At 36.4% G+C, this 25,241-nt stretch overlaps 1 protein-coding gene and 1 long non-coding RNA gene across 3 annotated transcripts in view; both read right to left on the bottom strand.

The window, feature by feature from the left end:
• LOC117794500 (neural-cadherin) overlaps nt 1-6,447 on the bottom strand; it is a 108,956-nt gene extending 102,509 nt beyond the window's left edge. The window contains 1 exon segment of the mRNA XM_034635128.1: nt 4,900-6,447. Coding sequence (XP_034491019.1) covers nt 4,900-6,442 — 1,543 coding nt within the window. The 5' untranslated portion in view covers nt 6,443-6,447.
• A 173-nt stretch (nt 6,448-6,620) lies between these two features.
• On the bottom strand, nt 6,621-23,954 carry LOC117794501. 2 transcript variants are annotated; one of them, XR_004618436.1, is made up of 3 exons: nt 23,881-23,954; nt 21,317-21,603; nt 6,621-6,819 (listed from the first exon to the last, which is right to left on the bottom strand). It is a non-coding gene; the product is annotated as an uncharacterized LOC117794501 (long non-coding RNA). The 2 variants fall into 2 exon arrangements; XR_004618435.1 differs by having other exon boundaries at nt 23,887-23,954.
• Between the last annotated feature and the right edge of the window lie 1,287 nt (nt 23,955-25,241).

The following is a 25,241-nucleotide window of genomic DNA, read 5'->3' as shown; positions in this document are numbered from 1 at the left end:
TTGTTGTAACTCAGCTCGAGTTTAGTTCTATCCTAAAAATGTGCTTAATAATTCACACATACAATTTTTGAAATTTATCAGAACATGAACTTCAAATGGTCCAAAAACTAACACAAAAAACAGATAAAATAAACTATATTTTAATAGACACTTTATGTTTTTTCTCAGCACAATATACTTGTTGGTATTTACACTATGCGGAAAATTAAAAATTTAATATTAAAAATGTTAGTTTCATATTTTAGGGTTATTCTTAATATTTAAAATATGAAATTACTTACTCTCTAATTCGACGTGCTTATATCAAAATGCTTCTAAATTTTTAACAAATATATAAACAATTTTTTTTTAAAATAAAACAAAATAAGTTAAATATTATCACAAACTTTAGACTTTAAAATACTGTACTATTGAAATTCTAACAATAGTTGCTTGAATATTTTAGTGTCGCTTAAAAATTAATTGTCAGCATTCAAACAATAAATTGAAATATCATTAAAAGTTTTGGAATTTAATATATTAAAGTATATTCTCAAATTATCCACTTGGTTTACAAATCATTTAAAATGTATATTGTAAATTAAAGGATTCTTCATGCCCAACCACAATACACCTTAACTTTAGACTCTTTGGAGGAAAACCTTGAAGATTTTGTCTTGGCAGACCTTGCAAGTTCCGTCATGCATATAAATTATGTAAATTAATGTTTAATTAAGTAAGTTACTTTGGGTACAAAGCAGCAACAGTTAATCTAACTCAGCTATACAATGACATACATCCTCTCTCTCACACACTCTGATACTATTATGTGATTCTGTGTGTTTCTGCTGCAAGTTTTAAGTTTTTGAGCAATGCGTGTAAATTTGCAACTCGACTTGAATTTTAAAATTTATAATTTATCACATTCTTCTTCTTTATGGTTTCCCTTGCTTCTTGCACACTCTTTTGAGTATTTCTGAAGTTATGCTGCATTTCTCGCTTGGCAATAAAAATTAGTCATGGAATTTAGCATGTTGCATGTTGCACGTTTCACGCTGGGATTCGTTTAACGGTCACCAGCTGCAGTTTATGACGTTTTATCTATCCCCTCTTTCCTCTCTGAGGGGGTTACATTCCCCTGGAGGCTGCAACTTTAACGAGTATGTCTGTAATATTAGCTCGACACTAGTTTTCGCTCGAGCTTTTGTCGTGTTCCTGTTGCAGGTTTTTGTGTGTTGCGGTTGCCTCAAAAAAAGTTTTTATCGCTTACAAAACTTGCAGCTGTGGCACTGTGGCACGCCCCCGAAAGAGCAGCTCAATAATATGAAAGGACAGTAAAAAGTTTCAGCTTTTTGGTTTTCCAATCTTTGAGTTTTGTGAGGTAAAACAAAACACCAGCGGGAGCAACAACCACCTGCCACATGCCACATGCACCCTTTGCTGAATAACTTTACATTATCAAATAGTCTTCCTTTGCCCCTTTTCGTGATCCTTTTAGCAACTGTGTCCTGTATATCCTGTGTGCATGTGTTATTGTTGTTTTGCATGCGTGCAAGTTTTCATTTTTTATGCACTGCATAAATTTTCATGCCTTTTCCCTTTTACATGGCACAATAACACAGAAGAGGATGAAGGGAATTCCCTGTTTTTGTTGCTTTTCCCTTTCTTATATGTATTGTATACTCATACATGCTATGTTTTTGCATTAGTGACGGAATGCCAAAAAGCAGCAGGAAAGAACCCACCAAACCACCTCCCCACCCATCACTCTCCATTCCAGGGGGTGTTTTTCGTGGAGAGAGGAGGGGACTCTCTCTTGCAGTCTCTATATACATATATATTTTTTGTTGTCTAACAATGCGATATGCGAAATTTCTAAAACAAACACGCGCCATTCGAGTGGGCGACTCAATCAGTCAGTTCCCCCAGCTGCCCTCCGTTGTCCCTTAAATACTGCACCCCTCTCCACAATACTACCGCATGCCCCCGAGGCACTGCATCAAATCATGCGTTTGTTTTACCCGACAATGGGTTGGGGTGTGTGTTTTGGGTGTGAGTTCTTCCTTCTAATTGTAACGAGCCGTTTCCTGTTGGACTCGCAACCCAACCCCTAAATATAATTCTCTCATTTTTACTCTCTTTCGTTGTGCTCTTCTCTCAGTGCGCTTGCTCAGCATTTCATCTCATTGCGTTTCATTTGTTTCATTTTCAGCGTTCCAATTGCTCTACTGCATTCCAATCTGCAAGTGCTCTCTCTTGCTCTCTCTCCCTCTCTCTAAGTATATGGTGTGTATTGGCGTAGCATTTTAAATGAATGAAAAATATTGTCGTACATTTTTTTTGTCCTTCGCTTCCCAGGAAGCCCTTCAACAAACGCCTACAACGCCAAGTGCAACGCATTGTTAAGTGTTTTTGTTGGGTTCCTCTCAACTAAATGAATTATGTTTATCTGGCATTTATGTCCTGGCGCACACACAAGTGACCCAACAGACTTTCTACTTTTTTTTTGTCCCTGCCCTTCGTTTTCTACATAAATTAACTCGAATTGCAGAGCACAGCAACCGTAACAATCAGTTCTATGTGCAACGCATATGAATCACATCGGATCTCCTGACATGATGATGATATGATATATATGATATGTGAGTAGACAACCAATTGGTTGTAAGTACCCATTGTATGTCCCATCGATAAGCATAATGATTTTCGGGCATGTTGTTAAGCATCTCGTTGAGTTGTTCAAGTTGCAACACTCATGTAAATATTGCCTCAGAAGCAGTGCTGCAAATGAGATTATTTCAAAAATGTATATTTGTTCAATTTAGTTTCTTGGGAACAGTATGCCTAAGCAAAGCAAATAGTAATATAATCTTATAGAAAAAGTTTCAAAATTTAATTTTCTTGCAGTGCTGAAGAGAGGAACGAAATGAAAGGAAGAAATATTGTTTAATTGTTTTATTAACTCCAATTAGACTTTGGCATACTTAAATTTCATTGTAAAATCAGCGTTGCTCGTGACCTAAAAAGAATTAATTGAATTGCATAAAAGCAACACTTAAATTGTCTCCCAGCATGTTGTATCAAAAACTGTTTAGCATTCAGCTTGGTACAGAATTGCAAAATGTTATTTAAGCGAAACTTGCGTGGCATTAATTATTTTTCCAATTTATTTCGTTAACTTGCTGAGAACTCACTTCACTTAATACAGTCAATACACATGTACTTTCAGAATCTTCGTCCTGCTCGCAACTCACAGCTTTTAAAATCCGCATTTCATTTATTATTGAAAAGTTCATTCTCCTCTTCGAATGTGTCAAGCTAAAGAACACAATAAAAAATTTAATGAAAAGCGGCAGTTAAAAAAACGATTAATGCGAATAAAAGAAGTAGAGAACAGTGGAGTGCGACATGTTGCAGTTGCATGAATGAATTTATGGAAATTGTTAATTGACTGACAGATGAACAATGCGACAGGCCCTCATGCTAACGCCAGTCTCCAGTCTCCAGTCTCCAGCCTACAATCCCCAACTAAAGATTATATCCAGTCTGTGCTGCAATTAGCAAATGCAGTGCGGAAAAACTGAAGTAAAATCAAGGAAAATGCAAAATTCAGGCCGACGTTGAGTTAAGCTGATGTTGGTAATGTTGGTTTGGTCGAGATCGAGGGAAGTTAAACAATTCATGGACCTGTCTGTCAGTTAACTGAAGCAGTATTGTCATTTTCTGCCATTTCTGTTTCAGCATGGACATTTTGTAGTGTTTATTTGGTCCTGTTTGACAAACAGGTAGACAGTGAGACTGTCAGGTAGTCGGACAATCGATTGGCTGCAGTCCAGGAGTGAACTACCAAGGACTGCTCGGTTTGTTTATGCCCATGTTGAAAATGCTTCAATATTTGCTTATTGAGCTACGCTTGAAATCACTGACAAAACACAATGGCCAAATGTGTTGTTGACCATGCAACGAGCCAACGAACCAACCAGCCAACCAGATATGTTCTCTTCCTTCACTTTATCCCTGCATTTCTCGTTCCTTCCATTGATTGCTTTTTTGCTCTACTTGCTTCAGTCGAAAGCGTAATTACTTGTCATGACTACCAAATATTTGAATATCAAATTTCACACAAAAGCAGCTTGAGTCATTGAATCACATTTTTCCCTGTGATTTAATTGTGAAAATGTAGAGTTTTCCATGTAAAAAAACAACAAACACATTGATGTTGACAGTTTTTTGATTATTAAAATTGATATTTAATGTGAAATGGCTTTGTTCAATTTGAGCATTGGATATATTTTAGTTACTTGCCACAATTAAATGGTTTACCCAGTTCAACTTCAAATTCGAAAGTCATCTTGAATATAAAATATTTCAACTCTTTGTTAATTCAAATAACAGAGATACACAAAGATGAATTAAAAACTAATTGTAACAGCAAATTATAAGAATGACAACCCCTTTTGGAGTACAATACAAGTCTGATCAATATATAGATTTAAAAACAAATATAAATTATACCGAAATAGTTGTTTCGGAGCTTATCGGAACCGTTATTTGTTTTGATTTGATTCACTGGCTATAACTTAAGTCCAGAATGGATATTTGCACTACAGAGATTGTGCATATGATGTATTGTATTACTAAAAATTGTAAAATTTTTCCAGTAATATACTATAATACATGTTTTTATTAAGCTAGCTATTAATATTTATTTGTAACTATTCAAAATAATTTATGTCGAATAAAATCCGCAGGCTATAAGGTTTTACGAAAGAAGAGATTATCATAGCTCTTGTGACAAGTATCAAGAGACATCAAAAGATTTTGCTTCCCCGAAGGATTTGTTACCATAGATTTTATAGTACACTTTTTTTGCAATAAAGTTTAATATGTATGTATCAATTTCAATTTAGCTGTACTCACCATTGTGTCCCATGTTTGTGATAATAACCCAAAAATCAATAGTCTTATCAGGGCCGAGTTCTTCGTAGTCCCACTTCTTTTTGACACGCACAGCGCCATTTGTTTCCACAGTAACCCAGGGATTATCATCGCGTATTTTAAATGTTTCCTTATCCGTCTCCTTCTCCAACTGAAACACGGACTTTCCCTCAGTGTCGCCATCGGCCTCAGTAAATTCAATGCGTTTGGTGGGTCGAACGGCGCGTGTCACGCGTCTCTTTTCCCGATGATGTGAATGGGCATTGACCTCATCGTGCTCCAGATGCTGCATTATAAAGGAGACAGGTTCGGGAGCGAGGAACTCGAGGAGTACCTTGGCTGGCTGAGCGCTCAGCAGACTGGGATATCTGAGATCATGGGCAATCACTTCGAGGAGCAGCTCATTGGAGGTGGGTTCCCCGGCCAACATTAGCTCTCCTGTTTGTGGCACAATGATGACCACATTACTTGGAGACTTCAAGCGATAGGCAATTTTATCGCCATCCGCATCAGTGGCCTCCACTTTGCCCAGTATGGCAAATCGTTTCCAGGTGATGCTATTGTTGCTGTCCATGCTGGAAGATTTCTGACCCGCAATGGCGAATTTGTAATCCTGTGACTTGAAAATCGGCCTATTATCGTTTTCATCCAACACTGTGATTTGTATCTTGGACACGGTTTTATCCAGGCCATCCACATCGGATGCTTCCACGGAGAGATCGTAATGAGCACGCTGTTCACGATCCAAGGGACGATTTGTGACGAGCCAAACACCCGACTCGTCATCCCCCTCGATGATCAGAGATTTGGCATTCAACTGAACATTCTGATTTGCCCGACGCTCTTGCAACGCAAATGCATCATCCACATTGCCATCGATGATGGTATAACGCACTTTCTTTGGCTCAGCGAGCTCCTCATCCAATATGGAGCCACTGAAGGCCTGCATTAAGGGTACTCCCCGCACTCGTGTGCCCGCTGGATGATTCTCACGTACCTCGCCACTGGCATCCAAGAGGGAACCGGAAAAGCGCAACATGTCATTGCGATGCATCACAAAAAGTTGCAAGCTGTGTGTATTTGTGACATTTGGTGTCTGTTCCACAACCACCAATTGAACGGGTCGATTGACCAGCGGAGAGATGTCGGCCGTGGTCATTACCACACCATCATCGAGGACTGTAAAATACTTGGAGTAATCACTGTCCAGCATATGATAGGCAGCACCTCCTTCCCCTCTACCTCCTGCTCCTGCAACATGATGTGCTGTGCCATTCGCTTGATGCAATGGACGCGTTTTAAACTTTTTTATGCTAAATCCTGGATAAGTGTCGTGGGGCAACACTAGCGACATTTCACTGTGCTCTCCATTATGCTGATGCGCCACTGTGCTCTCCACCTGATCACCTGGACTTCCGGCCAACATTCTGGCTGCATTGTCAGCACTGAGTCCGGCATAGCTGGGAGTTGCCGCCGTTGCAAGAAGACTGTTGCTGAGGTGCAACATCAGCAGCAACAGCAACATGTGATTTCTGCATGAGGTGAAAGCATTACGTTGCCTTTCTGGTTGGAGTCCTCGTCCTCGTCCTCGTCCTCGCGCTGTGGGCGCCAACAGGCAACGTCGTGCCAGCATTTCGCCTGTGGCACGCGTTGAGCGTTCCTCTTGCTGCTTACTGTTGCTGTTTCCTTTGTTCTTTATTCTTTGTTAATTATTAAATTAAACTTTGTGTTCTGTTCAGCTTTAATTGTGGACTTTACACGTAACTCTTATGTAATACATGAAGTTTTCCTTTGTATTCCTTTAGTTTGTACTCATGTAAATTGTTTTAGTTCCTTAACTTATTCAATTCATTATTGTTATTAAAGCTGTACTGTTGATGTGTTTGTTTTGGCTTCGGCAGGCTGTAATTAAAAAAGAAGGCAAATATAAAGTGGATATTTTGATGAGGTATAATAAAATAATTTTTTCATGCAATTTAAATGTGTTGCACAAGTTGAGTGATAAAAGTCCTTGTCCGAAAAACCTTTACTACTCTAAGAAATATTGTCAATATTTAAATATTCAATTAATTTATTATATCTAATACAATTTTTTTCATAAAAATCCAATTATAAATATTAAAATCATGTTTCTTTAGACATTAAAAGTTATAATTTAGACAAATTTTGTATTTCCATTTTAAATCACATTTTATTACATTTTTTAATCTTTCTCAAAGTTGACATTAATTTGTATTTGACGAAGAAATAAAACAAATTTCTTGATAAAAATAGTCCATTATTTTAACCCTAAGTATAATTTTTTTAATAATTGAAATGACTTTAACTTATTTTAAAAGTCTGATTAGAGAAGAAACTTTAAGCATTATATACTACACAAACAATCAGAAAAGACAATCAAGTTTCGTTTCTATAATTTAAATTAAATTTTCAGCCACAACATTTGTTTGCTTTTTTCGTTTGAACTCTGGCATAATGAAAGTATTAAAATATTCTCTCGGAAGTGCATAACGACCATTTCTAACGCCATCAAAAGAAAATTGTCAACTTTTTAGATTTTAAATTGGTTGTCAGTGAACAAAGTGCATGTAGAAAACAGAAAATGTTGCACAAAGCAAAAACTTTTTAATGACATTAGCAGTAAATTTTAAATATTCAAGATATTTAGCACACGAACAGAGAGAAACTGAGAAGAAGAGAATGACCGAGAGAGAGACAGGAACATAGAGGTAGACTACGACAAAATGTCGCTGTCAAGGATTTCGCTCAGCATTTGAAATTTTGCTTGGCCCTTTGATGCTGCTGACATGCTTTACAGACAGTTTGGGTTGATGCATTTCTATTTTTTTTTTTTGTTCTTTTTTGTTTTGTTATAATTTCCACCCCATGCAACATGTCCAAATGTGTGCCACACATGGCCGCCCTTGAAAATTGTACACTGAACATTATTTTAATTACCCAATGTACTACTTATATGCACGCCAAGTCGCCGTCACTGTGCCCAGGGTAAACCGGGGATCAGAGACCCGGCACGCACCCTGTCATTTTGAGCCCTAACAAAGGTTGCAGCCGAGGGCAGGGCAGGGCAGAGCACACATGGAATTTACAACAGCTGCGCAGGCGCCGCCACAGACGTCAAAAAGAGGAAGGAAATAATTCCCATTTTTGATATTAGCCGTTTCACGTTTCCAGTTTTATGACTTGCCAATGTGTTGACAATAGTTTTATTTGCTTTTTACGCGTAATTATCGAGAGGATTTCGGGTTCAGCAAAAGCACTTTACAAAGTAAAAGAAAGAGATGGGGAGAGGCAATGAGAGAGATAGACAGCTGAGTGAGCATGTTTGTCATCAATCTAACGATCTTCTAACAAGGTATGTTAATTATTGACTTTTTCGGGTACTGAAACTTTGACAAATTGCCAGGCTGATTGCGCAAGTTGTTGCTAATGAAACTTACTTTCGAGTTGACATATCAAAATGGTGGAGCATGAACATTGAGTATAAAAATTATGGGGAAAACAATGAAGTATCCGTTGATCAATTACGAAAAACGATTTGCGGAAATGGAAATCCGAAATAAGTAAATTAATAAAATATCTTTCGATGATAAAAATTAAAAAATGAAGAACATTTGAAAAATATATATTAACGGTCGATCCAGAAATATAGTCGCAATAATTAAAAGGGAAAACGGGGAAAAGCTTGCAGGGAAAGTTATTACAATCTGTTTTTAATCATAAAATGAAAACTAGTTAAAAGAGTTAGGCTTTCATAACTTTATTGCGGATATTTTGTGCTGTAAATATTAAATATTCAAAGCTTTAAGAGTAGTACTCATCCATTTAATCTGAATTTAAATGTGGCAATCAAATTTGTGGTCAAAGAAAGTTCCAATTCAAAACTTTTTATGTGCATTTGGCCAAATAATAGGAGCCCCGAAATGAATAAAAAAGTAGACAAAACAATTTTATTTGTTTGCTTGTTTGTATGTGCGGGTGAAGAGCTAGTAAATACTCGTAAATGCCACGAATTTTAATTGCATGCCATTGGCTACAACATGACAACAACAATAAAATCAATAAACAAGAAAACACAATATTGCCTATCTAGTGACTATAAAAAGAAAATAACAACTATTAAAACTTCATTAGGCAAGTTTTCGAATACCCTGTAAGTGTATAATAAACTTGGAAAGCTTGTGCTCACTTTCAAATCTTTTATTCCTATAAATGACAACTAAGTGCCAAATATAATTCTATTGTCTTCTCATTACCCAATTCAAATATATTTATTAATATTTAATCATATTTTATGTTTATTGTAAAGAATACAAATTATAATCCGAATATTTGGAATAGACTTGGATGCCAAATTTGTATCCTAAATAGTTCTTATAATTTAATATTATATTTAAAGCTGCAGTTACATATATGAGAGATTTGAAGTTCCATACTTTAATTTACAGAGTATCTTATGTTTCTTTTTTGGCATTGAGCACATGCAGTTAATAACCAAAATATTTAAGCACTTTTCGGCCGCGCTTTTCAAATATTTATGACAATCACAAAAGAGCTGCCAGGCACGCGTTAATTTAATACAGCGCTGCCTTTTGTGAATACAAAAAAATTAATAAATAAAACAAAATGAGGCCTGTTTTCTGTGTCTTTTCTGTTGTGCTACTGAAACATGTTAAAATGCTGGCTACATTTAAAATTCGAATAAACAATGTTGAGGCAACGCCTTGAGTTTTTGTCCAAAATTATTGCCAGAATGAAACACAGACAGTCGACTTGACTCTTCAGCCAAATCTCAATTCAAGTCCAATCCCAAGCTTAGGGCACAGCAGGTGGTCCCGGCCGTCGATTTTTAATCGATTTTAAATTGCTTCGAGTGTCGAGATGTGGAGGAGTGGTCGCCAAACTGTGCTCCAAGCTTGCCGCTGTTGCCCTCGTAGGCGTGGCAAAATATAACAAAATGTACCTTAATTACTGTGCAGGGAAATAAACAAAACTTGAGTATAGAATCTGGTATAGTCTGATTTATCATATATTTTAGAAGATATATAGTAATATTATTAATATAATATAATTCAAATAATAAAAATGCTGAAATCAAAAAATGTATTTTCCGGTATATACAAATTACATTTTAAGTGAAATTATTTGTAATTATATTAAAATTTATTTTTAAGATAGAATACAGATAATATTTTATTTGTTAAATCATTTAAGTTTAGTATTATAAAGTAGATTGCAGAGCATCTCAAATTCGTTGCATACACAATTTTCCCAAATTTTTCTTCTGACTGTCTTGTGGCTAACATTACGCATCAATCATTTGAATGGATGTATAAATACATATAAAAGCATATAAAATTCCAAATATACAAATAATTTATTCATTTATGCCAAATTGTAGCGCATATACGAGAGCGCTCGGCATTTTTTCCAACTCTTTTAAAAGTGGTCTTAAAGTTGATTTTGTATTCGCTTTATCTTCGCTTTTAATTAAGTGCCACTAAGCAATTTGCTTATTGCGTTTCCAAGGCGCAAACAAAAAAATCGGCTTAGTGTTGATTAATTGAAAAAGCTGCGAATTTCCAATGAATTTCTACACGAATCTTGAGATGCTGCTGCAAAATGCTAGCCAATCGAATTAGTTAAAACAATGAAATAATTTAGTTTTTACGGCAATACTCAAACTTGAAAGTGAGACAAACTTTTATAAAGAGACACAAACAAATGGTAAATGATTTATAATCTGAGATCTGTGTCTCTCAGCTGGTTATGGCCAACCAATGGGTTTATTAGCGGCAAAAACATCAGGTTATGCAAATCACAGCACTTGATAATTTGTAGTGGTAGCTAAACCAGTAGACGACTGATTAGTAGATCGTAGAGATACCATTCCAAAGAGAATATTGGTTTTCAAGAGTCTGTACCGTTTTATGGTATACATTTTCGTAGCTAATTGCAATTAAGATGCGATCCGCTGATAAAAGGTGAGAAATAAATATATGTTGACAAAAGCAAATGTCATTAAATGTCAAACCCTCGAAAGCGTCGAAAGTGCGTTTGGAATTTAAGAAAGCACAGCTCTTTAATAATATTCGAATACTATGAAGAATACAATTTAATGAATTTCTTTACTAGGTATGTCAGCTGGAAAATAGCTACTGAATCACTGCGGACTGCAGTTCGCGCTAGTGACGAAAGCAGCACGAAGGGTGCGAAAGGTGACTAGCAATATATACAGCTACTGCGAAAAAAGTATTTTTTATTGTCGTGATAGCTCACCCTTTTTGCGCACAGTGGCGAATGCCCATATTCTTTTTTTTTAATTTATATTTTTATTTAACGGCTGGTTTTTGAATGTCTATATAATGGTTTGATAACTATATCAGAGATATTTTGAAGTAAATTGTATAGAAATTAATGACAAATTTGAAGATATCTATTTAATAAAATTTATGGAGACATTGAAAAATCGGATCTAAATGTTTTATATTAAACTATATTTTGTTCGTCACAAAATTGGATATCACAAATTTTGGGGCTAGAATATGCTTTCGTCAGTAGACTTTTACCTAGTGTAGGGGTTTTTTTGTGTGATATTGTAGAGACGAAGAACATGAAAAACAGATTGTATTATCAATTTGTGTTAAATTTTGTATTAAAGCATTTAAGCTACATAATAGTAAATAAATTTGTATAAAAAATATTCATATGTAAGTTATCCAATCCCGTGAATTCTTTCCGAAAATGCACATTCATTTTCATAAAAGGTATGATGTTCCTAAATATAGATAGATATAGATATTTATTTCGAAAAGTCAACCAGATTTTATACACTTTTCTCTGTATGTAGATCATATTTTCCTTTGGTAGATTTCCCCTATATTTGAAAACTCCAAAATGTTTAAGCAATTTAATAATATCGGCAACAATATTTTTTTTTAAAACACCCTTAAAGTTAATGTATTCAACGGGAAATGTTTATTAAATATACAAAATTTCTTGTTTTTTATATTGCTCGGTGGAACTGCGGGCAACCCCTACGAAAATATTATGTAAATTGAAACTAAGCATTTAGCAGGCAATTTAAGGAATACAATAGAACACATTGTGTCTGTTCGGTATTGCATGAAATATTCAAGCGCACTTTATCAAAGGCGACGACGCGCTTACGGGGTCCTGTCAAAGGGAGATTCCTTTTTTATATGTAGCGCGTGGCACTCGCAATCAGACAACGACAACAACAACAACAATAAAATCCCCTACAGGGAAACACGCGCAAATCTCCTTACAAATCCCAGACACACACACACACACACACACGCATAGATATGTATATATTCAGGTAGTCAACCGCATTGGGCATTTCCAAATAAATAGAATCCAGGGCCAGACTGAAAAGGGGGAAATTGAGGCTAAGGGTTTAGGGTTTGCTTTTGTAACGGCGCCTATTTCTGGTTCTGAGGGTTCGCCTAATGCTTCCGGCCGGGATGGGATACAACAGACCAAAACGAAGTGCTTCATCAAATATGAATTGGGGAAGAGGAAGAGAAACTGGTAGCAGGAACACCAAGCGAAAATTCAAGTTGTCCCATTGAGGCTTTGCGTTGGGAAAATGTGAAGCGTTATCCACATTTTGGTGACACTCAGAGATTGACAAGACAATGATTAATTGAGCTGATCCTTGGCTATTTAAATTCGAGAGAAATCCACGTATGGTCAGACTACACATATTTTAAATCTGAAAAATTTCCGAGAAAACTCATTAATGCAGGGCTTCTTTATTGGCCAAAAGGACTGTCAACACTTGTGAATGCGAGAGAGAGAGAAGAGAAGAGAAGAGAAGAGAAGAGAAGAGAAGAGAAGAGAAGAGAAGAGAAGAGAAGAGAAGAGAAGAGAAGAGAAGAGAAGAGAAGAGAAGAGAAGAGAAGAGAAGAGAAGAGAAGAGAAGAGAAGAGAAGAGGAGAGAGAACCCCTTAAACAAATACGCTCGAGGCAAGAAGAGGCCGACATCTCGGAACTGACTTTTAAATGCAAATATTGGCTGAATTACACCTCGGGGCGATTGTCTACCCGACAAGCCTTCCCACTTCCCATAAATAAAGTCATTACGCACTTTTTGTACCCGTGCCAAAAGGGATTGACTTAAACAATGCAGCCTGCAAATATTTGCATATTATGTGAAGACCCAGATCAAGGAAAAAAAAAAGAATGGGTAAACACAGTAGCCAGACCCGACACCACACCGGACCCTAGACATGGCATCGAGTCTTGTCGCGGCACGCACAGGTAACGCGATACCTCCGACTTTGACTTTCAGACTCTGAGACTCGTTTGCGGACTCCTTGTTATGTTCGTCTGGGCAGCTACAAATTATGTGTTAACATGGGCATTTGGTGACACGCCTACTGTAAATGCTGGTAGGGAGGTTGGCTTGTATCTGAATGCAGCTACCAAAGCAGTTGCCGCTAATTGGAAACTCAGCGATAATGATAGTCGCGGTGTCTGAGCTCAAAACACCTTAAGATTGCTCTTTAAAGAGACCCTAGTTCAGCAAGTTGATTTTCGAAAAGGGCGCCAACTCCGAGAAACTAATAAAGCTCCATAATGTTTAGATTATTACATACAAATTGGGTTATTATTGAATACAATAAATAAATAAATTCTGAACTAGACAATTCAATACTTAGCTGCTAATCAAGCGATTTTGTTAGAAAAAGTTTCAAGTACGTCTTAATATGGAAATTTCTTATAGAAGCTCAGCTTACATAATTAAAATTTAATTTAAAATTTTATTAAATTTTGAAAAGAAATTTCTGTACATGACAAATAATTGTTTCGACAAATAAAAAGAAATAAAATTAGAATTAAATATGTGAGAATTTTTCTTTGTCAAAACAATTACTTGAATTTTTGTACATGTAATAAATACAATAATTACAATTTAGGTCTTGCAAATTTTTGGTACAAACTTAGTCAATGGAAGAAGTATTTAAAGTTTAATTACTAATATCAATCGATTTAGAACTTTGCTGTTATTGTAAATTAAGTTTCAATGTATTGATGTAATTTTGAAATGTCTTTATTAACTGTTATAATTTGTCAATATTAATAAAGTCATTGTTTAAATACCACGAAACTGTAAGCAATTTCGGAGAAAACAATATTAGTAGACAAAATTGAAGAAACTACAATGGACGTTTATTTGTAAATATGAAAAGCAATTTCCATTATAAGCTCATTAACTGGGCGCCCTACCCCAAGGCACAACACGTCAGTGTGTGTGCGTGTGTGTGTGTGTGTGTGCTGTAATTCCAATTCTGTTGAACTAAACAAACCTTTTGGCTACATACTCGTATCTGAAATAAGCCATTAAATTGAAATGTAAGAGCAGCAGCTGAAACTCCAGACTTCGTTTAGCTTGTGCCGCCTTTTAACTGGCTTCCAGGAAAGTGAATTTCTGGAAATAAGCTTTTTTCTCTTTTTAATAATAGTGACGCCTGCAAGGTGTTGACTAGAGGTAATAACACCTTAATTAAATTTGCAGACAGACAAGTCTGTGCGTGTGTTGTTGGCCCAGTAGTGGACTAACTTGGCCAATAGTTGATTACATTCTTATATTGCGTTTAGCATGCGATATTTTTAAGAATCGAGTCGTCGTGACGATTTGAAAGGTTTCGGAAGAAGCTACACAAATTACAAAAAAAAATATGCTATTCAATTTCCTTTTAATTTTTTTTTGCCATTTCTGTTGAATCAAGCATGAAATGTGCCAAAAAAAAAAACTAAAATGAAAAAGAAAAAAGAATATATATAAAGGTTATTCGCAGAGCAGCAACAAATTGCAAGAACAAGAGCTGGCAATATGCCCAAACAATAGCAACAATAACAATAACAATAGTTGATGACTGCAACTGTTGCCAAACTGTCTGCACCGCCCTTTAAGGTTGCACGTTCCCACTGTTTGTTGCCACCTTCCTCCGCTGGCAGGCCGCACTTCCGGCGTGCCGTTGACGTCGGCAAAAAGTGCAATGCACTAAAATTGAATTTAAACAAAAAGAAAATATACAAAAGTAGAACGCAGTATGCTCAGTCTCTCTTTCTCTCTCTCTCTCTATCTCTTTGTCTTTCTCTCTCTGTGAGTATTGTGAGATTCGCCGCGAATCAATACAAAATGCATTCTATAGTTTGTGCTGCTGCAAGGGGAGGGTGACTCACGACACAAGTAAAAAGGCCATTCAACTTGCAACATACACACACACACTCGCACACTCATGTGTGTGGCATGTATAACTAGCATCAAGGTTAAATATTTGCATTTCTGTGCCCTGTTTGTGCACATTTAATAGCATTTTGTTTGCTTTCCATTCAGCAGCTTGTTTATTTGAATTTTCTCACTCTCTCTCTATCTTTTTTTTGCCCACACACGCCTTACACTTTCATTTGCAACATACTACGTTTCGTTGGCACAAAAAGGCGCTACAACCACCCCACCTCCCCTATTCCCAGCTCTACTAATTTAATTGAAAATCGCAGCCGACGGCAATTGCGACGAAAAATTAATTGGTATGCATTGGGGCTATAAAAACACAGGAATGTGACTAAAGAAAAATACACCAATGGGAATAAAAGTGCCTAAACAAATAAAGAAAATAAATAGGGAAAATGTATACAGTTTAAGCAAAACTTTAATTATCCCACAATATTTTAATAGGAGGAAGAACGGGATGGTAAACTGGTTGGAAACAAATTATTACATATTCAGTAATGCACTCTTTGAAGTGCATAATGGGCAATACTCTGCTATCTGCCTATCCTACAAATTTCTTAACAATCGGACAATAAATAAAGAAGTATTGCAATAAACAAATTTTCATAGTGTGAAATTTATAATCAAGGGAATCCAGCTCTGGCGCCATCTAGCGATGGTGGCTTTGCAAGCCTTCTTATTTGTTTTTAAAACCTTTCATAATTCTTACAAAATATTTAGACAGGGAACATCATTGATTATCCTCCCTCTCCGACATCTTTTTTTTCATATGCTATATTCTCTTTCTCACTTTTAGAGATTTGATTCTTTGTCCACGTATTTATGCGCAGTCATGCTGTTGCTGTCATTTCTTCTTCATCTTTTTTATCTTTCGCTCTTCTTCTTATTTATATTTTAGCTTTGTTGTTGCTCCGAATGAATTTTACATTTTTATAGCGCCCGAGTTCAGAGTTTTTTATATGCCGGCTACGAGGGGTGTCCCAGTGTGTGTGTGTCGTATCCACTCATAACTTTTTTTCTGTTCAGATTTGTCACAAGTATTTCTGCACTCAGGTTGCTATTTGTCGTCGCCACCCCGCTCTCCTACTTCCACCCTTCTTCCCAGTCTCCCCCTCGTCATCAGTCTCACACACCCTTCCTTCTAGTACAATAAAAAGGATGTGACGCGCGAGCGCACATAAATATTGCATGTGAATTGTGTGTCCTGCCAAAAGGATGCTGAGACACACACACACACACAGAGACTCATATTTGTGTATGTGTGTGTGTACAGGCGGGATATCCTCTAATACAACCGCAGAGCCGGCAAAGAGGGCAATCACCCGGCACAGAGAGTTTTGCCTTTCCTTTGCCTAGCTTTGATTTTTCGCTTGGGGTTGCAATTTCCATCGATTTTCATTTTTGTTATTGTTGTTGCTGCTGCTGTTGCTGCAGTGCGTCAAGTTGCAATTTCATTCATGTTCTTTCTTTTTTCTTTTTTGTTTTGGTGCAGAGTTAATATCTTTCTCTTTGTCTTTCACTTTGCCACTTGTCACTTGCAACTTGTATATACTTGAGCAACCCGCAGCTTCAGTTGCCGCAGCTGGTGTCGCCTCCATTAGCAATTTGTTGCAAGTGCCGCTTGTCGCAAAAACTAACTAAGAACTGACGGCACAATACGCAGATTAGCAGCTAATTCCCCGCTGCCAGCCACATCAATGCTGCCTCGCCCTCTTCAAGCTGCCGCTGCCTCCATTTGAGCTTGATTGATTGTCGAGTGGACGGACGCACTAACTGGCTTTGGGTCAGGCAAAAGACTGAGTTCCCTGTTTTTTTTGGGCAAGGCAAATTTCAATATGAATATATTGTGAAATTGATTTTATTTTTAAATAAATCAATGTCACTATTATCTATTATCAGTCTACCAAAATTCAGCAGCGTATTTAAAATAATACTGAGATATTCATTGAACCGGTGCAAAGCTTAAGCAAATATCTACATAATATCTACAACGCTCAGAATAACATATATATCGAAATATCGACAACTCGATTTCGATAAGTCGAGTTCAAAAAAAAAATCAACAACTCACTGGGGATTGTTCATCGTAGTTAATTTGTTGAATTTAGAAAAATAAGATTTATAGTAATGTATTTGTGATTAAAATTGCGTTTTCAAGTTAAGAAAATTTGGTTGAGAAAACTCGATATTTTCAAATCGATCTAATATTTTCCTATATATCGACAACTCGATACTTGTTTGTGTCGATTTTCTATTTCGACATAAAGCTCGATCTAAAATTTGGATTAACATCACTAGTATAAGCCCTTCGGACATATGCACTCTAGTCAACTCTCCAAAATAAATTTGATGCCTTTTGTTTGAAAATTAAAAAATCTTCTTCGTTCGGAGCGAGCAGAAATTGTGTGCGGTTCTTGCATTTAATTGCTGTTGCCAGCTAATAAATTTTAATTGTCGTCAATTAGCAACGGAATGCAACGGGAAATGTACAACAAAAGCAAAAAAAAAAAAGCAAATTGGGGTTTCAACTCATTGTGAGGGGCCTTCGAGTGCACCAAAAGGCGGAAGTTGCATATGCAAAATGCGAAATTTAATGAAATTTTATTAGAAATATCACATGTTGGTACCAAAATATTATGCTTAAAACTCAATTAAAATGGCAAAAAGCAGACACAAACAGAGAAAAGAATTCTGCATTCTTGAAATGTGAAATGTCAGCAAGAATCCCACAGCAAAGACACATACTCGTAGTCAAATATACGCAAGATGCCGATCATACGAGTTGCCCATCTGAAGTTGAACTGAGAACATGTGTGAACCGCATGTGTGGACAACGCAGCGGTCGAGACGAATGCATTAAGTAGAAATTTCATTCATAAAGATTTCATTTTATTATTTCGCCAGCTCAAAGCGACCACAAGTCGGACAGGGCAGGCATGCAAGCTGAAACCAAAAATAAAACGCACATGGACCTGGCTGGAAATAAAGATTTATTGCCATTAAGTATGGAAAGTCCACGCCCATGGAATGTCCAAGAGGCGTACCCAAACTGAAGCTCATAAAATTACAATTTCAGAAATATGCACAGCATGCAAATATTTGAGAAACCAATGAAACTCTTTCATATTTTTTAAGCAGATTGCGAAATAAAAAAAAAAGGATTGAAGAAAGATGAAACAAATAAAGTTTATCTACTGGTAAAAACGTATTTTTTAACGCAGTTTGAATTTTGTAGTTATAGTTCCACGTGAGATCTGTTTGTAATATAAATTTATTAATCCCATTAACTAATTAAATATATGTACTCTTACAATTAATATAAATGATTTTCTTCTTCCTTTTATTCATCACTTCCGATAAAAAAATTATCAAAAACTATTTAGTTTTCAGTTAATAGAATCTCATTGCCTTTAAACAGACTGAAAATTAAAATAAATTTAATCATGGTAATTTGAAAGGGAAATCTATTTAAAAATTGTGCACACTTGAATAAAACCAAGCACATTTTTAACGTGAATTTCGTCAAGCCTTTGGAGGTCAGGATAGAAAATATACTTGTATTTTGCAGTGTAAACAATAAAAGAATTAAATTATGCTTCATCAATTCCAGCACAACGAATGCTGAAAACGTGAGCACAAGAATAAGACGTGGAACATCAAACATGGGTTAAGGTTCAAATAAATTGCATTTGCTTGGACTCTCTTCAGCTTCAGGGGGCTTGACTTGTCGCTTAAGCGGAAAATTGCCCTAAAAAATATAAATAACTGAATTTGTTATAGACAATTTGACGCAAAAAGAGAGAAAAAATTAACTGCATATTGCGGCGTGAATTATAAATATAATTGCAAAAAAAAAGCGGAGACTGTTTTCAGAAGGAAGTTGGCAATCTCCCTACGCGTATTTTGCATACACATTACAATGGATTTTTTCTGTTTTTATTTTATTTTGCTTTCAATTCGACCGCAAAGCAGGCCCCAAGCCCAATCAATAGTTATGACCCAATATTTCACGTGTTTTTCAGTTCGATCAATGAATTTTGTTATTGTGCTCATGCAACTGCGAGTCGCGACCGCAATAAGTCAAATACGGGGCCATCGAGCTTTATTATGTGAGCACAAAACCGCAGAAGAGCCTTCTTCTGGGCCCTCTCCGTAAGCAGCAAAAACAACAGCAACAATGAAAAGAACGACAAGCCGAAAGACCGACAACTTGGCGTCATGGTGCAGGCCAAAGCAATGCTGCAGATAAGTCAATTATATTGACTTGGCCAACAACGAAATTATGCCCAAGAAGAGGGGAGTATCAAAGCTTTGAGGTGGCAAGCAGTTTGGGTTTCTCATGTTGTTTTTGTCTTTTTTGTTGCTTCTCAGAAGTTCCCACCGTTGAAAGTCAGCGGCGTTTTGGTCCAAGGCGATAACATCAGACCAGCTGCCAATGGTTGTCAATGGACCAAAATGGGGCACAGTGAGTCAAATATTATAAATTGTTCAATTTAGTTAAACAATATTTAAAAATTATTTATATTTATTTTTTTATCATAACTTTATTTATTCTTACATACACTGCGAAAACTTTGACAAAATGTAAACTTTATTAAATAGCATTCTCAACACTTTGTACCACTGTGCAGGGTGCCACACTTGGCTCATACTGCTCTGTCTGCGTCCCAGACAAGGCTTTATTATTTTCAGATTGGCACGTAGATTTATGTATATATTATTTTGATTTTTTTTCTTCCATTTTTTGTAAATCATCTTTGAAACGCTTTGAGGCTCTGTCTTTTTGTTTTCTTCGTATTTTTTTGGCTCAAAGTGTAGACGCAATTTACTGATTACATTATTGCTGGCAAATTGCTAGATTATAGTTGTTGTTATTGTTGTCAAATTATAGTTAATAGCTGTCATGTTTTTCAATCAAAAAATATCTTAGATATTATTTGCGAGTTAATTTATGTTTTTGTATTCACAAAAATTACAATTATTTAATGCAATTTATTAAACTAAAAATTGCAAAAGTTTATATGAAATTATTGAATGTTTGCAGCTATTTAAATAATTATAACTATTTATGACCATAGTTTAAGCATTTTTTAGACGCTTTCTCTCACTCTCTACAATGCGAACAAAAGCAAATAGGAAAGCAAACAACAGAAAACCGGCAAGAAAGGCTAACCAAAAGAAAAGTGGCAAGAACAAGCGCAGCACATGGTAGCAGAAATTGAGAGAAAGGAAAATTGGAGAGAAGCGGAGACAGAGAAAGCGAGAACAGCAGCTCTGAGAGCGCAGGGCATAAATCTGCAAAGTTCTCTCTCAGCAGCGCCAGCTGCGCAAAAAAAACACCCCACCAAAGCTCACAAAGTCAAACACACACACACACACACACACAACTACAGTGAGTCAAATACAAATACTCGCTCTCGCACACACATGGAGTAGTAGTTGTAGAAATTTTGCAGACAGTGCTGCCAATTCCTGTGCATAGTACGAATACTACGAAGGAGTTTTTAACTGATAAGCGGCAGCCGTTCTGAGAAAGCAAGGGGGGAATTGGGAAGAGCGGCCGCACATAATTGTAGTGCCAGACGTAAAGCGGGAGCACATCGATCGATTTTTCATGCAGCAGCAGCAACGGGAGCGGGAGCAGAAAAAAAGTGCTGCATACGCACAGGAGCTGCTTTTGGGGCTGCCAGAGCCTCGCTCTATGCTCTCCACACTCACAAACACACACGCACACACACACTTACAGACTTGTGTGTCTGTGGGAGACGTGTATGTATATGTCTAAGGTGTGTTAACCTCAAATATGGGCACACACACAGTGTAAAATCGGATAAATAGCAATTGGTTCTTAGCATTTTTTGCACGCTTTCTACAGGTACGCTCATAATTAATTAAAATCAATTGTAATGAATTAAAAGCATTTCACATTAAGCATTAATGCTTGCAGCTTAAAAAATCTATTTTCTGATAATAAAAAAAAAATTGGCATCAGTTTTGCTTAGTTCTCTACATTTATCAAGAGTCGTTAACTGTTGTGCACATTTGGCAAACTTTTGAGCTTCGTAAATAATTTAATTCATATTAAATCTATATTGTTGTTATTAATTTGCTTACTTTGTTTTGAATCCTTTCCCGAACTCTAAACAACAGCTACTAATCCAAATTATTGATTTTCATGGAGTGGCGTGTGGCTTTTTTTTTTTTACTTTTTCCTCTTCGCTTTTAAAACTTCGAAGCGAGTTTTTCTTGGACTTTTTTCGCTTTCGATTTGGTTTGTTTAGTTTTCACAATTTTCACGACACTTTGCTTCTTCTTCAGATTTTCTCTCTGTATAATGATTTTGTTGTATTTTTTTGTTGATAATTTGATATCGCCAGCGTCGTTTTTTTCAGACGTATTTTCTAGGGGGAAAAACAATTTATGGGCATTCGATAAACATTTTTATTTTGACATTTTGCTTAACAATTTTTCACTGTGCCCATTTTGCCCAGACACAAACACACGAGACGTACACACATACACACATGCATACAGCACGCGACGCGAAACACACGCACACACACATACACTCTAGCGCCTGTACATACAAAGTAATGGGGCGGCGATGGCGGAGGACGGTGTATGTCTATATATGCTTTGCATTCAGTCGGTGCGCGCGGTCGCTTTGCTAAACTGCCATCTGAGAAGTCAACACTCCACACGAGATTTAACACTATCCGGCACCGTTGTCCTGTCACGAGCAACTCAATCGACACAATGAGCGTGCAGCAGTCTGGAAAAGTCCTCAGAGCCGATGAAAAATTGAAAAACCTACTCACTGCCTAGGCCAAAAAATAAAATTTCCCACCACCAAATGCGTGCAGCGAGAGAGCAGAGAGAGAGCAGTCTCTTCCACTCTGAGAAATGAGAGAGCTGCAGTTCGAATTTGCTTCACAAGAGAGTGTGGGAGAAAGAGATTGCTAAAGGAAAACAGAGAGAGAGAGAGCGAGAGTTTCATCATCTGTTTATGAGACTTTGAGCATCCTTAGAACATCCTGCTGTTATTCACAGTTGGGTCTCATGCCAACCGCAGATGAAACTTCCTGACTTCCTACATTTCGTTTATTTCTAGTTCCTTACAGCTTCAGCCTATCCTTCTCTATGTTATCCTAGTTGTTGTTGTTGTTGTCTCTTAGGTGCTCGCTGTTTATCTGTATTTGTGTAATATCCTGTATTTTCATGAGTTTCCGCCAGACTCTCCTTACAGTTTGTCTGCTCTTTTATTTATTATTGCTATTTTTTTTTAGTTGGTTCTATTAAAATGTGTTGGACACTTGCCTTTGATAACTTTGTGAGACTGTTTGCCAACTTATGAACTGGGTCCATTAGTACAGATGATTAGAATGGTCTGAGCAAATATTGGACAGTTAAACAAGTTAGCCAAGTTTGTATTGAGTTAATTAATTAACAAAGACATAGCAAGCGACTTGGATGAAAATTATAGAGTGACTCTACAAATTAATATTACGTATCATAAGACGTTTACAATAATATTCAACTATTACTTCAGACTACAAATTTTAATATACAAGATATTAATAAGATTATACACAATTATCTAAGTAATTCATTTTATTTTACATTTATGCTTAATTTATCTAATTAAGAGAAATATATTTAATATAAATAGTATATGCGGCTATAACATTTTTAAAATATGTATTAATGATGTAGTTAATTAATTAGTTCATTTTGTACAAAAATGTTAAGTCAAAACATATTAAAAAATTCATAAAAGATAAAAATATATCAAAAAAAAATTTGTCAATCCAAAATGGTATTTGATTCAATATTTGCTCAACAAATAATAATAAATTTATTAAATTGATTTTTTAGAAATTGCCAATTTATTACCCAAACTTCATATTGATTTCTAAAGCTAACCGATTGCTCTCATTTGTTGCTTGTTTATAATTTATGTTTCTACACTTCCCAGAAGTTCATAGCGGTTTTCAGCCACATGTTAAACCACACCCTGTTTAGAGGCGGAAAGAGGGAAAGGGGGAACGTCACGCAAAAGCGCAGTCCAAGTCAAGCTCATAAATTGTGATTTGCATGAATGCAAAAACATAAAATGAATTTTGCATTTGACTGCACAGAGGGGAACGAAGCGCAGCTAAAAATTATAATTCGCCACAATATTATACGCATTTACGCATTTATGTGCAGTTATTTAAGGTTGCCATATATACACACTCACACTCCAATACACTTTCGCACAGAGAGAAATATACAGGTCCCGGCAGCGACAGTTATGCACACAATAAACGCTCACATAAAGTTGGTAAATTTAGCATGAAATCAACGCGATGGCAAAAGGACGCGTCAGAAAGTTGGCAACGCTGAGCGGTAAAGTAGCAGTTGGTGGGGAGAGGGGAAGGAACCTAAAGGGACACGCAAAACGAGCGCCATATGATGAAGTAAACACCCTCACACACACACACTAAGGCGCTGACAAAGTTAACCCAAGAAATGACAACAAAAAGGGTGGGCAAAAAAAGTGCAGGCAGCGAAATGGGAACACGCCAAGTGGGAAATGCACACACACAAACACACCCACAGATGTCCTGGAGTCTGCGTTGTTTACAGGCACTACAACTACACACACACACACACACACACCTAATAGTAAGACGTACCGTTACCGTCGCACAAATTCCAATCAGACGAAAAAAAGACGCGCACCGCACGCGACGCCAGCAAACGGAATTCTGAGTGGAACTTTGTGTTTGCGGCTCGCAAGGAGCGAGCGTGGAACGTTTTGGCAAATGGAACATGCAACAGCACATACACACACACACACACACATACGCTCTGCAGACAGAGGTGGCAAGAATACACTCCACGAATATCTGTAATTAAGCGTCAGCTATGCGTAAGTTTTTGGCAAATGCTTCTAAAAGAAAGGTTATCAAATTGGTGGAGCAAACAGGGGAAACGGGAAGCAGGGGGACTACAATTTTGGGTTAAGGCTGTTTTAATTTGAAATTTAAAAGAAACGCAATTAATTACCCCAAAGCGTTGGAATTAAAATGTGTTGCAGTGGCAACGAGTAAATGTGGCAAGTTCATAGAATAAATCGAGCGTGGTGTCGGGAAGCAGGGTAAAATGAAAGCTGAACTGGCTAAAAATTTGTGGTAAGCGACAGGTAGACATAAGTTGGGTATACAACTTAAAGGCTCAGTCAAAATGAGGCTGTAATTAGCCAAAATGTTCCAAAAAGTGAAACGAACAGCGCAATTTAATCAAATACTTAGAAACAAATTCGTAAGTTGAAGTGGGAAAAATGTTTCAAATTCATAAAAGTTGTAGGGAAAGCGAAAGCTAGAATATGTGATATATGGAAACTTAAGCTGTGCTAATATAAATAAAATAAAAAGAGTAAGAAACAAACTTTCTTCTAAACTTTGAAGAAGGTTAAAAACGTTATTATTTATTTATTGGACTAAGTCAGATACTGAAACTATTATGTTCTAAAATAAAAATTTAGACGTAGTAATCATATTTCAATTTTTACTATATTGCTCTTGTACATTTAATCGAAACCAAGAAGAAAACATATTGAACAAATTTAATTTGAATTCTGAATAAATTTATAAGCCAAAGAATTATCAAAATGACATTCCGCTTAAGTTATGAATGTTTAAATGTTCCAAAACAGTACCGTAATGTGCCATTTTGGTTTTTGGTTTGTGAAAAATAATTTTATAATGAAACGGATAGTTTCCCTATCGGTATTATTTGCCGCCTAATATATAATCTTTGAATTGCCGATCCCACGCTTATTGCTTTCATTGACTTTCCATAGGTAACATAAGGTGTCAATATGTGCACATAAATTAGTGATAATTTGTTGATATGTCCTCTAGAGTTACTATCCCTATCATCAGTGGGGCAGAGGGTCCTGAAACAAATTCGATGACTAATGAACTGCCGACAAATGAAACTGTCACAATAAAGCGACAAATGAAGCGCATTAAATGAAAAAGTTGAGCGCAAC

The sequence above is a fragment of the Drosophila innubila genome (assembly GCF_004354385.1).
Source record: "Drosophila innubila isolate TH190305 chromosome 2L unlocalized genomic scaffold, UK_Dinn_1.0 4_B_2L, whole genome shotgun sequence".
NCBI classification, from domain to species: domain Eukaryota; kingdom Metazoa; phylum Arthropoda; class Insecta; order Diptera; family Drosophilidae; genus Drosophila; species Drosophila innubila.
This window is presented reverse-complemented; position numbering and strand designations above follow the sequence as displayed.